The sequence below is a fragment of the Dermacentor andersoni genome, chromosome 10, assembly GCF_023375885.2.
Source record: "Dermacentor andersoni chromosome 10, qqDerAnde1_hic_scaffold, whole genome shotgun sequence".
Lineage (NCBI taxonomy): Eukaryota > Metazoa > Arthropoda > Arachnida > Ixodida > Ixodidae > Dermacentor > Dermacentor andersoni.
The window spans coordinates 62628319-62642940 of record NC_092823.1 but is presented as its reverse complement, the minus strand read 5'-3'; the positions used below and the strand labels follow the sequence as shown (position 1 = coordinate 62642940).

General features: G+C 44.1%; 1 protein-coding gene across 2 annotated transcripts in view; it reads left to right on the top strand.

The window, feature by feature from the left end:
* Positions 1-3543: 3543 nt before the first annotated feature.
* Positions 3544-14622, top strand: part of LOC126543857 (venom metalloproteinase antarease TserMP_A-like) — a 36792-nt gene continuing 25713 nt past the window's right edge. The window contains exons 1-4 of one of the 2 annotated variants that reach the window (XM_050190990.3): positions 3544-3764; positions 4217-4383; positions 5024-5116; positions 8674-8797. In XM_050190990.3, the coding sequence (XP_050046947.2) occupies positions 3716-3764; positions 4217-4383; positions 5024-5116; positions 8674-8797 (433 nt within the window). In that variant the 5' untranslated portion in view covers positions 3544-3715. The remainder of the gene's footprint in view (positions 3765-4216; positions 4384-5023; positions 5117-8673; positions 8798-14622) is intronic. The other variant, XM_055062399.2, reaches the window with a different exon arrangement.

Below are 14622 nucleotides of genomic sequence, written 5' to 3'. Positions count from 1 at the left end.
AAAATAAACATGTAGGGGCAAAAGCCGTGCTCTTATTCTTCTGTCAGGTACATGGAAAAGCCTCCATAATACACAAGTAGTGAAGGAAAAGTTTATTCAAGTTTGTTTATGACTAATATGATGGTTAATGGCGTTCCTGACTAGTTTGTGTTTTGGGACAAGAAAGGACTGGAAAGGTGCACTAGAAAACAAGAAACAAAGGTTACATTTATCTTTCGCACAGACGCTGGGCAAAAAAGAGAAAGCCAAGACATCGAACATCATATTTCAGGCTATAAGCATACACGACGCTCAGGCCAGAAACGGACATCGACATAAAAAATAAACAGTACCACACTATCCTTAGGTACGCCCATAGTTACAAAAGTTGTCAACGTCGTTTTACAGCTTCAATAGATGTGACAGGTAGCTCGTCGTTGCGTTCTAGGGTGGTCACGGCTAGCGGAAGTGGAAGTGTCACGGTTTCTGCGGCTGGCACCGTCGCCAGGACAGCGTTTGCGCCACGGCATGCCGCGCCTGCCTACGTTAAGGACACCACACCGAGGACCGGCCGCAACGCAAGAGGGCTGCGACCCAGAAACGACTCACGCGGACAGCGCCTCGGTGGGCCTCGACCAAGATGCGCCTTTCAGCGATTGCGCCTTGGCAGCAGCCGTTCAGCAGGCCTCGTCCTTGGTCTAGGACAGGCCTCCACATCTGAGCCGCTTAAACTGTAGCTGGAACAACCGAAGCAGCACTTCAACCCGAGCGGCGCACTTCTCTGGCGGACCCCATTGCATCGCTGCTTGAGTTCCTCCGCACCTTGCCGTTGTGCTTGCCTCAAAACATGGCTCTTATACACGACAAGGAATGGCCACACTGGATGGATTGAAACGTACAGCCAACAACATACCAAAATGGGTGAGAAAGAACATTCAGAAGGAAACATTTGGCAACTACCTCATATGAGAGATTTTGAGAGGCACTACATACGCACTAAATTAATAAAAAACGAATAAACACTAATCAAGATACTACAAAAATAAAAGTAAAATAAAACATCACACGGCGGCTGCCTTGCAAACATAACCTTCCGGATGCTTCAATGAAGATGTGTAGAGAAGTAATCATTGAACCATGGCTTGTGCCTAATTGACAGGCACCAAAAGTCAACATCCCCACGTAACATTTTATTTCTTTTCCTCCACCTTCCGCGCCTACTGCCCTCAGCTCGTCTTCTTTGCTTCACTTTTCATTTTCTTCAATCTTACACATTCTCCAAGTCCGGCAAATCACGGCGTACCAGCAAACAAAAAAAAGGAAAACACACAAACAACATTACAAAAAGGAATATTGTGCCTTTCCACCACAGCGAATAATAATAATGCTAAGAAAATAAATATCTGCCAGTACGGTGTTATCCTATGCCTACAAATTGACAGAAGATCAGCCCTTTCTAGATTATGGTAAAATATTGCGATAACTAATTCGTTTGGTTAAATTGCGAAACCACTCAGGCGTCAGCGTTTGTCTAGCACATAGCTGTAGATGTAAAGCACTTGGCGGTACTCATGAATTCGTTTAGATAAAACGATAAAATAGCGGTCGTATAACAAGGGTATTGTTTCTGTTTTGCCCGGGATGATGTGTTCCACATATTTTTAATCAAACAAGGTGCATCTAATGTGTGGCACAAGAATGCTCACCAACCCTTCCTGATTTGTTTTTTATCACGATGATTATTTGTCGTTTGCGTTTATTGACAGCGATTCAAGAAGGTAACTGGGGGCTTTTTGTCTTTGTTTATGAATGGCAGCTTAAGGTTTCAGGTGTTCGAATGTCCTTCTTGTGTATTTTGAGCTCGGAACAAAATGTTCACCCAGGACGAAATGTTCAAATATTAAAACAACGGGCACATCCACAACATGCGCCTAGGAGGGACAGGCTTCCTCTAGCAGTAATATATTCTCAGAGAAATGTTTCTTATTCGATTTCCGAGCTACGAAAGACACTTAAATAACAATGGCATTATCCAAAAGAAAAAACAGTAAGCTTTCTTCGAAATGCTTACGAGTTACATCATTCGTAAAATTTCTCTCGAATAAGTAGCGAAAGTTTCTGGTTGTAGTGAGGAAATGTCCCTGATATGAAGATAATACTGCCCTGACTGTGCCAGGCCAATATTATCCTGCTGTCGGTAGCAAGTAAAGCAATATTTTTTTCTCCTTGTTATTATAAGTCAGCGATGACATTACAGCAAGTCCGATGGTCAGTATGCCCCAGCTCTTGGTCAGTTCATCAAAACAATGCATTACTGTCTGGCCACAGTCAGCGCACACATGCCTACCCTTCCAGATTTCTAGGAAGCAGGAAAGCGGCGGTTGTTGTGTGCATCTCGCGCGTCGTGTCACCACTGCTTTGTTTTCACCGTGAAGCTTTGTGAGACATCCACAAGGCCACGTCGGGCATTGACGCACCACGTGAAAAAGGAAACAAGCAGGCGGCTTCAACGCAAACTTCTGAATATACTTGGAGGTACGCTTTAGTGAAACGCTAAGTGCAACTGCTATAAAACTGTCCATCTCCTGCAATTAGATTTTTAACGATGCGGTCACGTGCTAACGCGGTAAATTGGCATGATGCGGAAACCCCAACAAAATGATAAGACGGTGTCAGAGATCGACCAACTTTTAATGTGATCGGCATTACTTGGGAATCTTACTCACAATCCGGGTCGTTGTACTCTACCTAGCCTCTTACAATCCGTGGCTCAAGTTCTCCGCTATACATTAGGTATGCGCTGGCTGATATGTGGCGTAGCAGACATGGGCCGAAGAGGGAACTTGATGTTGGCTGGGTATGTATGATGCTGGCTGGGTATGTACACTGGGTATGTACCACTTGGTACCTGCCCGAAGACACAACTGCGGCATTGCGTATGCGATATTGGTATGTTCTTAATTTCGGCAACTGCCCCGAAATGAATGTAGAAAAGTGAAACAATGGCGATGTAACCATTTTTGTAATACTGCGATTAACATCTTTTGGGTACCTACGGCACTTTTAAGGAGCCGCATATCTGGCTATCTCTCTACTAGGAGCAATATGTTTACTTTAGCGATACTTTCTATCGTTGCTTTGACGAAGCAAGTTGAGCCGGAATATCTAGCATCAAAGTATTTGTCATTGTTCATATTGCGTCAGCATGCTGTGTTCATTGTGCCACAAACCTTACCGTTTGAGGCGGTTGATCACCTTTTGTCATACAATATCAGATATTATGGCACGGTTCTCGTAGGATTTTCTTGAACGCACGCGGTCTGCTTCGTGAAACGTACGTCAAAGAGAAGGTTGCCCGTTCCTTTCTTCAGAACCAGTGAAATTTAGTGTCTTCCTCGTTGCTGACTTTTCACTCAACGAGTTGTTTGAACAATCACGCTTTGTGTTACAGCAAAATTTCGAACCATGACCACAAAAGTAGAATGTCGAAACATCATTTCGTGCACTTTAGCGCACTCTTCTTACTTGAATCACAAAATAAATGCAGTCAAAGTCAGCACGATGTTTTCACCTAAGGGTGCGATCAAGAACTTTTCGCTCCAGTGATGTTATAGCAAGAGGAGGCCAATTTTTTTTTTGCGATGATCTCTTCTCTACAACACAGACGAGGATTCGCGCTTGAGCAAAAGGGCGCAGTATCAGACTGGCTCGCTTGACGGAGGCGGGAAGGTTGGAAATGTTCGCTATCATTGTATTGGCAAGACTGGCCGTCTTCTCTTCTGCAGGTAACTTTGAGAACACAAGTTTAGATTCGTGTAACAAGAGATTTAAAAAAAAAACTCACTGATCACAATGACGGTACCAAACCTTTCAATAACACACAGTGTAGAAAATTGATCAGTTAATTGTTTTTATTCAGTTCGTACCCTTATTACAGTATTAAGTAAAATACACCTACCTTACTCCATGAACATATCCAATGGCCACGTCATTGTACGAACAGCCGTAGTCATATTTCAGCCCATGCTCTTGTTTACGTAAAGAAATCTTATTCCTTACTGAATATATCTCTAAACACTGTTAGTTTATCGCATCGCATTATTATTTGAAAGTTGTAGCAGATTTGTTGGATATTGGCCAATAAATCCGTTAAAATGGCCACTACATTGTATTCATGCCCTAAAGCGATGATGTTATAACAACTTGCTATGCGTCACTAATCTATTCACTTCTGTAGATAACAGATTTCTTGTATACCCAACCATTCTGCAAGAGCGCACGACCGCTTCCAACTTCGTTCTCCAACTCACTGACGATATTATCCTTAATTTGAAGAAAAGTGATGTATTGGCATCCAAACTATTGATGACTACGAGCCGGGAAGAAGGCAGACAGATTGAAGAGGTAAGTTCGTGACATGTCAAGAAAATGTTTCTGCCATAGTACGTCGCTGGGGCAACTTCTTTCCGGGAATATTCAGCTTATAATTTTCAGTAAACGTCGTCTTACAATCAGGCATTTCATGAAATGTGCACTTGCTAGCTTATACGGAACTCGCGTTCCCCATTTTTTTTTTATTGCTAGTGAACATTCTTCTGTAAAGTCTGAAAAAAAAGGCTAGTCTGGTTAAGTATGAAAATACCCAGGCTAGATATATATCTACGGACACCAAAAACATTGGACGTTGGTGCTATTTCTGTTTTCCTAGAGATAGGAGTAACGATTCGACATAAAACACTTTTCAGCACAATATGTGCGACAAAATGCCCGCGCGCCCCAGTTTGTGCTTCTGTGCACAAAACAGTCGTTTAAAGAAGGATAAGCGGAACAATATTGTATTTTTGCCGGAAATTGTTATATTTCGTTACAAGTGCATGTGTCTGGAAATTTCACTGCTACAATTTGTAAATTGCAATATGTCCTGTGAAGAAAATACCTAAAAATCTCGTAATTACGTCCTCCTTTATTAGTCGATTAAAAACACCCGGTATTTCTCATCAACCAACGTAGTCGCAGGTAACAACAGTGAAATTTTTGCTCGCAGATCGATACGTCTGCTCTTCAAGAAAGTTTGTACCACGACGAATATCATCAGTCTTCTGTGATCATGAACATAAGAGGTCGCACAGTGCAAATCGTAAGCTTTTTTTTAATTCAATAAGCGCTCACTGTCATATGCACATTGGAATGCACGTATATATATATATATATATATATATATATATATATATATGTGTATAAAGAACTTCCGCCGTAACCGTTGTTTTATTATATATATAATAAGACAACGGTTAAGCCGCAAGTTTTTTTTTATTGCAACAGGCCCACCGATTACGGTCCCGATTGTTGTGCAGATGAGGAAAATGAAATGCACGCTCAGTGCTCACATTCATGTCCCCCGGGCGCTAAATCAGGCCGCCTGGCCGCAACTTCGAGTGTCAAGAACCACAACACTAATGGTGTGCGATGCGGGACGTGAACGATCTCACAACCATGACAACGACTGTTATAGGGAGCTTTAACGGGAGTGACATGGTACTTCAGGGGGGAGGCTTCTGCTGCAATAATTGAAGCGCCTAGAAAGCACGGCAGGAATTTGTCCCACAAGCCAGGGGAACGAAAGGGGTTTTAGAGCAGCACCTCATATCCAGGACGAATGGAAACGTCGCGGCCAGAGCGGCCGTAACGCTACTTTCTGCCTTATTCACTGGCTTCTGTATTCGGTTGAGCACGTTGTCGACATTCATCGCGTCTTTAGACGAACTATTCGGACGCAGACGACGAGGAGCTAGTCGGGACATTTAAGAAAGAGGCATCGAGCGTAGCAGTCTGCGAATGGCCGTAACCAACGTCGAAAGGGGAGTGGCCATTAGTTCGTTGTACAGCGGCGTTATGATCAAACGTCACAAATGAAATTGTGTCCCAGTTATTGTGTTCCGGTCCGTTATAGATAGAAATCATATCAGGCCATGTGCGATGAAATCACTCTGTCAATTAAGCCATTTGTTTGTGGGCGATAAGCAGAAGCCGACTTATGAACTATTGATAGTTAGTATTTCCTCGAGTATCGTCGAACAAAGGATTCTTGCCTGGATCACTGAAAAGAACCTGAGGTCATCGGTCACCTAGTACGTTAGACTAGTACCATCCGTGTAGTGTTGCAACAGCGCTTTCGTCCTCGTCTGCTTCGTGCAGAAGTATTCATCAATATCCCGCTCGAACATGGAGATTGGAGAAATGTCAACGCGCTGAGGAAATGCAGGAGCATCGTACATTTGCGATATCTTGTGGAGGTTGTTGCACGTGAGCTCATTAGGTGCTCTGAAATCGGCGTAGAATCGTACAGAACCGCCGTTCTTCCCGGCTGTCACAGCAGTAGATGACCAACAGCTTAATAAGGGCTGTTAACGTCGCGTGTGAGCATGTTGGTGAGGTTTCACTAGATTATATTGCGCTCCGCGGATGACAGACGGCATGGGCGGTTGTGTACAATGCTGACTGCACTGCGATATATGTGCGACTAGAAGCTTTGGGTCAACGTCATATAGAGATGTGTATTTCTGAAGCCAAACTAAACGATCTTATTTCTGCACAACAGTGAAACCTTCGTTTATCGTGGCCGTCAGAGCTGTGGCATCATCCTAATCAGGAAATAAAGGCAAAGGTCGTGCTTCCATACCAACAGGATCGAGCGTAACAAGTTCGGTGCCCGTAAAGCAAGCAACAGTGGCGCCTTGGGGGCATCAGAATCGGGGCACGGAGAGATGATGAGTTCGCTAGACATGGGGCCACCAAATGTGCTAGGAACAAATCACCATTCACGATGGTATTTGATGCCAATGTTCGAATATTCTCATGGCCAGTTGGAGTCCAATAATTCGCAGCTGTGACAAAATGCAGGCTGTGTGCATCGAGTTCAGGTTAGCTCCAGTGTCTCTTATAAGAATTATACGTCGCCGCAAGGGATGAAATCTGATGCAGATGAGAGCGTCACTTCCCTAAAATAGTTAGTGTGCACAGGAAGACAACACGAGATACTAAATGTGGTGACCTCTGCCTTCAATGAAAACATGCACTGTGCAAATTCTGGAGGGCTGAACAAGAACGGCATTGCCACATAAAGGAATTTGCCATTGTAGGACGACTACACTTTTTCGCAAACAGGAACACATATGAGCTCCAATGAATGAAAGCGAAGAACCCGAGGCTTCAGTGTGCGCTCCTTCTACGCACGCCGGCAGTATATTAGACGGGTGTTCTGGAGGGGTTAGATGTAGTCCGAAAGATGCAGCTTTCCCACCTTAGGCTTCCCTGTCTAGTTTTCCGACTGATTGTCAGGAGACAAAGTGACCAGATGAAGAGAAGAACAGGATCGTCGGATAGGCGAAGGAGAAGGATGACGCAGGTAACAGAAATTCCTAGCTATTCCGGTGTTATGCGGAGGTAGGGAGCAAGATTCCGGAACGTTGTTAAGAGCGGCGATGTTGTGGTCCGGGTGCAGCAAGCACATATCGTTCAAAAGCTTTATAAACATGTCGTTCGTCCTCTTGACGGTGCTGGAAAAACCTTGATTTATGATGCTGCACTAATAGCGCACCGGTAGGTGTGAGTGGCAGGCGTTGCCACAAGACTGAGCCGGTACTTTTCCTGAGAGAGAAGTGGTGCACAGAAAGGCACTTCTGGTGCAGCTGCAAGTTGCGGTGATTGCAGCAAGGGTTATGCCATATAAGGCAGCAATCTGAGCATAAGTGGCCGTTCATTGGGGCAGATGGCGTGGGCGTTGGACGCACGCCACTGATGCTAATTTTTCCCTCATGACGTTACGTAGGCCGCTACTAGACGACACTACAGGGACGTCGAAACTACACGGTGAAATTTTTGCATCCAATACCTCACGGATAGTGGTACCGATTAGTGCACGCAGCTCATTGTCGTTGGTTGCCTTGTGATCAGGCACGTCAAACTGCAAACGAATCTAATGAAGTTCATGGAGGTGCTTACCCGTAGCGATGATATCGTCTAATGTATTGGGGCTCATCACGACAAGAGTATTAAACACAATGGTCCCAATGCTTTCAGTAAATGGCGCATACGGTCGATCCCCGCCATGGATGTGTTGACACGGCCGCAAATGGCGAGCGCGTCTCCTTTGTATGAAGTGTACGACTCACCGGAGTGCAAGAACAAGCTCGGCAAGGTACTTGCTGAGAACCTCTGAGTTGGCAGTGAGGACAGCGAAATTCTGCCACAGTTGCTGTTCAAAACAGATTTATGGGCAAAGGTACGTCCATGGTCGAGAAACTAAGGCTTCGCGACGTTGGTTCGACAGAAGGCTACATCAACGTGCTTCGCGGAATCGTCTCAATAGTCGAATGCACTCACGCGGTCGTAATTATCTGACTATTCCCTAACATCGTCGACGCGGAGACTAGCGAACATCTGAGGTTGCATCTGATGGCTATTGACGGTTTAAGAAAATGTTCCCGCAGGAGAACGCATAATGGAAGCTGCCCTGTTCGGCTACTGCTTTTGCGACATGGTGGATGGCAGTTGCTACAAGCGGCGACCCGAGCGGAGATTCAGGGATGAGCTCGATTGAGTTTCCCCTCGATAGCGAGTATCATAGCGAGCTCGATAGCGAGTTCGTAGCCGAACCAGGCGTAGAGTATCTGAATCGAATATTTTCTTTCACAGGAAGGCATTGTAAACAGCAACCTAAGAATAAAGCCCCTTCGGATGGCCAATCGTACACTTCGAGGTGAAATGCTCCATCTTCTTTACGAAGTTCAAGAAAAGGCAGAGAGCTTCATAAATTTCGGTAAATAATTTTATCTCATTTATCGATTATTGTTACCCATTTATTTGACAATATAGCTATGAACGCAGTTTTTTCGCATGTTATCATTGGGAACCGCATCAATACTACTTTTTGTAGTATTGTAAGATTCCAGTGTGTTAATCAACATCCAGTGCCGATTGCATGTAATGCAAAAAAATATTCAAACTATAAACTTGTTAGAATTGGCATCCCTTACAGAAAGATTCATTAACTGATGTAGCAGTGAAAGCTAATTAAATGTAGAAGGTGTCTCTTGAGAAGAAAATTGGCTGTTCTGTAATCGTATTGTGCTATACGTGCTAAAGATTCGAGAATAAGGGTAGTACGTACTTTAATAACTATTAAAGCTGATGCAGCAACAGTAACCAAGTTGATTCAAACACGTACCTGCAAGTTTACTAATTGATAGGCCAATTCTATTACGGTTATAATGCACAGTTTGTTCGATCTGAGCATGATATCGCCTTCTGAACTTAGTAAGTGGCTTCTGTTCTGCAATGCAATATTACATTTACCAATTTTCGCTACCTACCCCACAGCCATTTACGCTGAACTTCTAAGTTCTAACTATTGTTTGTTCATTGCTCATGCATTCGCTTTTGCTCATGCTACCTTAGTATACTCAGAGTCTGAAACCCTACGTCAGTATCGCACTATTGTAATGATTGTATTCTTTTATGTTCGAGGACAACATAAATCGGAAATTCATAATTATAAAGGATCTGCCACATGCCCTTGAGCATATTACATACAACGTCCATCTAAAATACATGCCTTCTAATCTATACTATCGATTCATGTGTCTGTATGTCTAAATGGGCTATATGTGTGTTGATTTACCTAAACGCAAGCCAACCAACAATCATGAGCGGTTTGTTGGTCTCGTGCCATATAATAGGCATTCCATTTGTGTTCTTGATAACGTAATATGGCATGTGGCTCCAAGTTTTAGGCTTTATCACTAAAGGTATTTGTTCATTACATGTAAGCCTAGAGTATTATTAAACAGGGCTGTAAAATATTGAAACCGCGCATACTAGGGATCTTCCCTTTTTAGAAGGCCACCTAATATTTCGCAGGTTAATGGCTGCAGTACTTCCTTAAACAATCATAGCGACTGTTGTTTGAGAAGTTACGAGGTGATGCCTGAAACTATCGTTAGTGTGTGGTTTCTACAGCGTGAGCTGTTATGCGCTCATTCCGTTAGCTGCTTCGCTTGGCGATATTATTCGCCACCACCGTCGCCGCCGGTCTAATAGTCGAGCTCCTACCTACTATGGGGGACTGAGCAAGAAACGGTTGGATTGTTTTGAAGAAAAAAACATTTAGGTGGTGTGAAAAAGCACACTATGAAAAACATGTATGCCGTACTTGATGATATCAAGCAGGCTGGGTGATTACTTGTCACCGCCCCATTCGAAAATGAATGCCATTAAATATTAATCATTGTAACCATAATCTTCTTTAACATCGTATCGTCCCCCTTCTCAAGGGATGCCAGATGCGCGCCCGCCTAGCATCAATAAGAGCACACTTCGTATTGCAGTTACATGTCATTACACAAGGTGGCAGGTCATGTGGCAGTTGCATAAGTAGCGGTACAAGCTAGTTTGCGCTCCCTATCAAGAATTTGGCTCCTACCTGATATGGGCGATTGGGCAAGAACAGAATGGATTGTCTTGAGGAAGAGAAAGAATATTAAGTAGATGGATGAAAGAGTGCTACGACGAAAAACATGTATACATGTGTCATACCATATTAGATCAAGTAGGCTAGGCAACTGTTTGTTACAGGCCGTTTCAAAGGGGATGCCAACAGATCATCATCATCCTCAGTAGGATCAACAGAATCGAATCGTACCACTTCTCACGCGCGAAGTGACATGCGCGCCGCGTAGCACAGATACGTCCAAGCTTCGCAATGTAGTTGCATCGTATTTCACTAGGCGACCCGACATGGAGCAGTTGCATGTTGCATGAAGCTGGACCTGGTTATCTCAAGCAGGCTGAACTTTATGCCACCGCCTGCTACCGAAGGCGGTGCCAATCAATCATCAGCATCCTCAACAGCATCTTATTGCGTCAAGGGTAAAGAGATGTGTCATGTGCGCTCCGTAGTCTCGATATCCGCGTTTACACTTCGGATAATTTATGGCGCTGCCTCACAAGTTAGGAACCGCTACTCAAAAAGTGAACCTATGAACTACGCGCGCGGCTACAACCAGCCAACGTCGGGCTCTTCAGACTGCTTTTCAAACAGCAGCACAAAGCATAGCTCGCCTTCGACAGCGGGTGGGCCGTTAAGAACGTTCTGCTGAGAACGATGGAAAGCGTCTTCGCCGCGAACACCCTCTAGTTCGTGCTCCCTTAAATGGCGTTCCTACGGAGTACTTCCTCCTACTTACATTGTAATTTTGGTTGGTGTACCACCAAATTCTCAGGCTTTCTTCTTTTTTTTTTCACTTGAGAAAAATGAGCTATCTGTTAAACGTCGGGGGACATTTCCTTTAAAAGAAACCTATGCTTCTACTACATCCTTCATTCCTCATTTCTGGTGTCAAGACTTGTTTCGCGACTAAATAAGTCACCTTAGGCTGACAAAATGTTTCTCTTTCTCTATGCATAGCCATGGTTTTATGTGAGATTACCATAGTAAGTGACACTAGTTAAATACCAAAGGCAAGTTAAGGCGTCTTTCTTTGCGTCCTTTCGGCTGAACTTCTCTTCTGAGCCCATCATATCCTTATCCGTATATACAAATGCGACTTGTCCGCCTTGTTCTACGTTAGATCTAGACATTGGTACGTGGCTGTTGGAATAACTGTGAAGTTTAGTATACTGTAGCGCACAGTTAGAGAAAGGCTGGCGTACGTTTCAATAGGTGGACCTATCATCGTCAAAGGCAGCCTTGTAATTCTTGGTAGGTTACTTTCAATATGGTAATAGGGTAATGTCAGGTGCACTCGTTGCTGGCGGTGGCTGGTTGTAAAAACAAGGCTCAAAATATAATTAGCGCCCTCATTTGATGTTTCTCAACGTGGTTTCGAATACGAGGGAGAACGAGTGGGGATTGGGAAGGCGGATATATAAAGAAATTTAAGAAATGAATAAACAGAGTGGCTTGGGTAGGTTGTTGGGGCAGGGAATGGGAGAGGATCGGAAAACTCATCAGAACTGAAGAGAAGCAGTCATAGGCGGCGTGCGTTTATGGTTTTAGAGGAGGCGGACAGCCGGTGGGGTCAGCCGGCAGTGGAGGTAAAGGGAAGATCTGGAAAGAGAGGAATAGGCGAGCCTAAGAGTCCACATTAAGTGTTGGCAAAACGCATTGTTATGCTTTTGTTGCAGGTATAATAAATAATGTTTAAGGTACTGCTTTTAGTCGTTACCAGTTCAGGTGTAAATAAATTATTTCCACAACAACAATTCTGAATCACATCGGTTTATAGCTCTGTAACACACTGCAACATATTTCACAGGATAAAATCAATTTTATATATTGCCCCAAAAAACGTAAAACTTAACTCGCATCCAGAGTTGTGCACACGGCGCCTCAATGGCATCCTTCATCTTTTGACTAGGAGTGAGGTTTCACGGTTAGAAATCGTTTGTCTCGAGTAATTTGCTTCAGAAAGCAAGCAATTTTTGGAAACGTTTGAGTGCTACAACACTGGATTTCATATTTTAATATGAAATTCGAAAAAGCAGTCATTTGCAGCAGACAAGCAAAGACACCCTTGCGGCAGTAAACTCGGGACCTGAATTCCATTCATGATTATCGCATTCTTGAGCGGAGGTCATAGCGACGTGCTTTGGCCAGTGGTTGACGCCTTCATACCTTCTGGAGTTTCGCGGCATTGCATAAATGTTGGTGAGCTTGGCCAGATCACTGAGCATTTTTTCTGTAAAATACCTTAACGAGTACGGGAAAGGTTCCAGCGTAGCGGTAGCTTCTCGGTGCTTACTTTTTCAATCGGTGCTTGTAGGCATAAAATTCTTATCAATCCACTTCACTTCCGTTTTTTGTTTGCATTTAGGCTGGGGTGGCTCGGGCGGCTGGGGATCTTCTTCTTCGCCAGCAGGACCTGTTGCCCGTTGTTCACTCTCTCGAGACTGTGCTCAGGTGGAATAAAGATAGGGAAAAATGCGAGAATTAGACAATCAGTAGTATTACTACGGAATTTTTGGGAAACTGACATTGTTACTTCCACTGCCTCATTCATCCACCTCATCGTCCGGGAAGACATTGATGCATTTCCATCGGCAATATTTAATAAAAATTGCTCAGCTGCTAACTTGGTTGCTCTTGTTATTGAGCGGGAGTGATCTTCAAGGCCTACAAGACGCAAAGCACGCTCTACAAATCAGTACAACGCGCGCAAATTGCGTAAGGTATTTCCGTATGTCTACTAGGATTGCAGGCATTCAGGCGCGCTGTGCACGTTTCATCACGCAAATATCTTTCTCTTAGTAGTACACGATTTGCTCGAGTTAAGCTAAATCAAATATTATCTGCAAACGTAAGATACCTAAACGAAAAACACAATAAAAATCATTTGCTATCCAGCACGTGTGTCCGCAAAATAACTTGATTTTTAGGAGTACTCACGTACCCACCCGCAGAACGCAGAGGCGTCTATTTTGAATGGATATTTGTGCTTGAGCTTTCTAATCCTAAAGCGAGATGACATCAGGGGTTCATTTGCTACGCACCTATGAAACAGCCGAGAGCGACTGAATTCCCCGAGTGGCATTTGTTGTGATCCTGCGGGTGATTCCAAGTTCGCGTGCCCCAACGTGGACACCGTCGCTGAAGGGGATAAGTTGCCTTGTGCCAAATTAGTAGGCATTTAAACTTGTGTATGCCGCATGTTTCCGTACATGGCTTTTCGCGTGGAGAATGGAAATTTGTTTCTACTTTATAGTGCCTGGTTTCATGTAATATACCGCCATGTTCCATGTAATAAAGCGTCATGTTCCACTAGGCGTCTTGCCACTGCTTTAGCTAAAGTGTGTTTTGTATCTGTGCAATGGCCGTACATTCTTCTATCAGTTTGTTGTCCTGCCTCACTTATATGCTGCTTGCTAGAAGTCGCACTTTCTAGACAGCAGATTAGGTTGCTTGACGTGGAGGTGAAACTCATAGTTGCCTTCTTAAGGTATTCCAACGTGGTAGTCTTTACTGTAGCAGCAGACTGTATATGTTTGCAGATAGAGCACCTGGAACGGCCTCCGGGACCGAATCTTGGCTTCGTCTCTGCCATTTTTAGGCATGCACAAGAACGTTCTTGCAAATAGTGCTGTCTGTGTAGGCCACCGTGGGCGAGTCGGAAAAGGTCTCAAGTTTCTGGTTGCTGCTTAGAATAGGGTAGTATTTATTGAGGGTGCTGTTCACATTTGAGAGCACATTTGAGAATAGAGTAGTAAGAAGAGGCGTTGTTCTTGTGGTTTTAGGACGAGGTTTGAGGGCGTCAGCTCACATGAGTTTGGTTGCATCGGTGTCAGCTTTTCTGAAAGGCAGTGTTCGTTCGCGACGTTCGCTTTGATTTATGTAGATTACTGCTACCGATACAATGGCCAGCCAGGTATATCGAGGTAGAATCCTTCCGGATTCTGCCGCTGCTGGCTTCCACAATTTTCTTGCCGTAAACTGATCGTAACACTATTGTTGAGGTATGTGTAATCATGGGTGAAGTTTGTCAACGCCTATTTTGCTTTTCCTCCAACTAGTCGAGCGATGCCTCTTGCGATGTAAATTTTAACGGTTCAGCAGTAAATTATGGTCGCCATCGAAGTCGCCTTGGACGT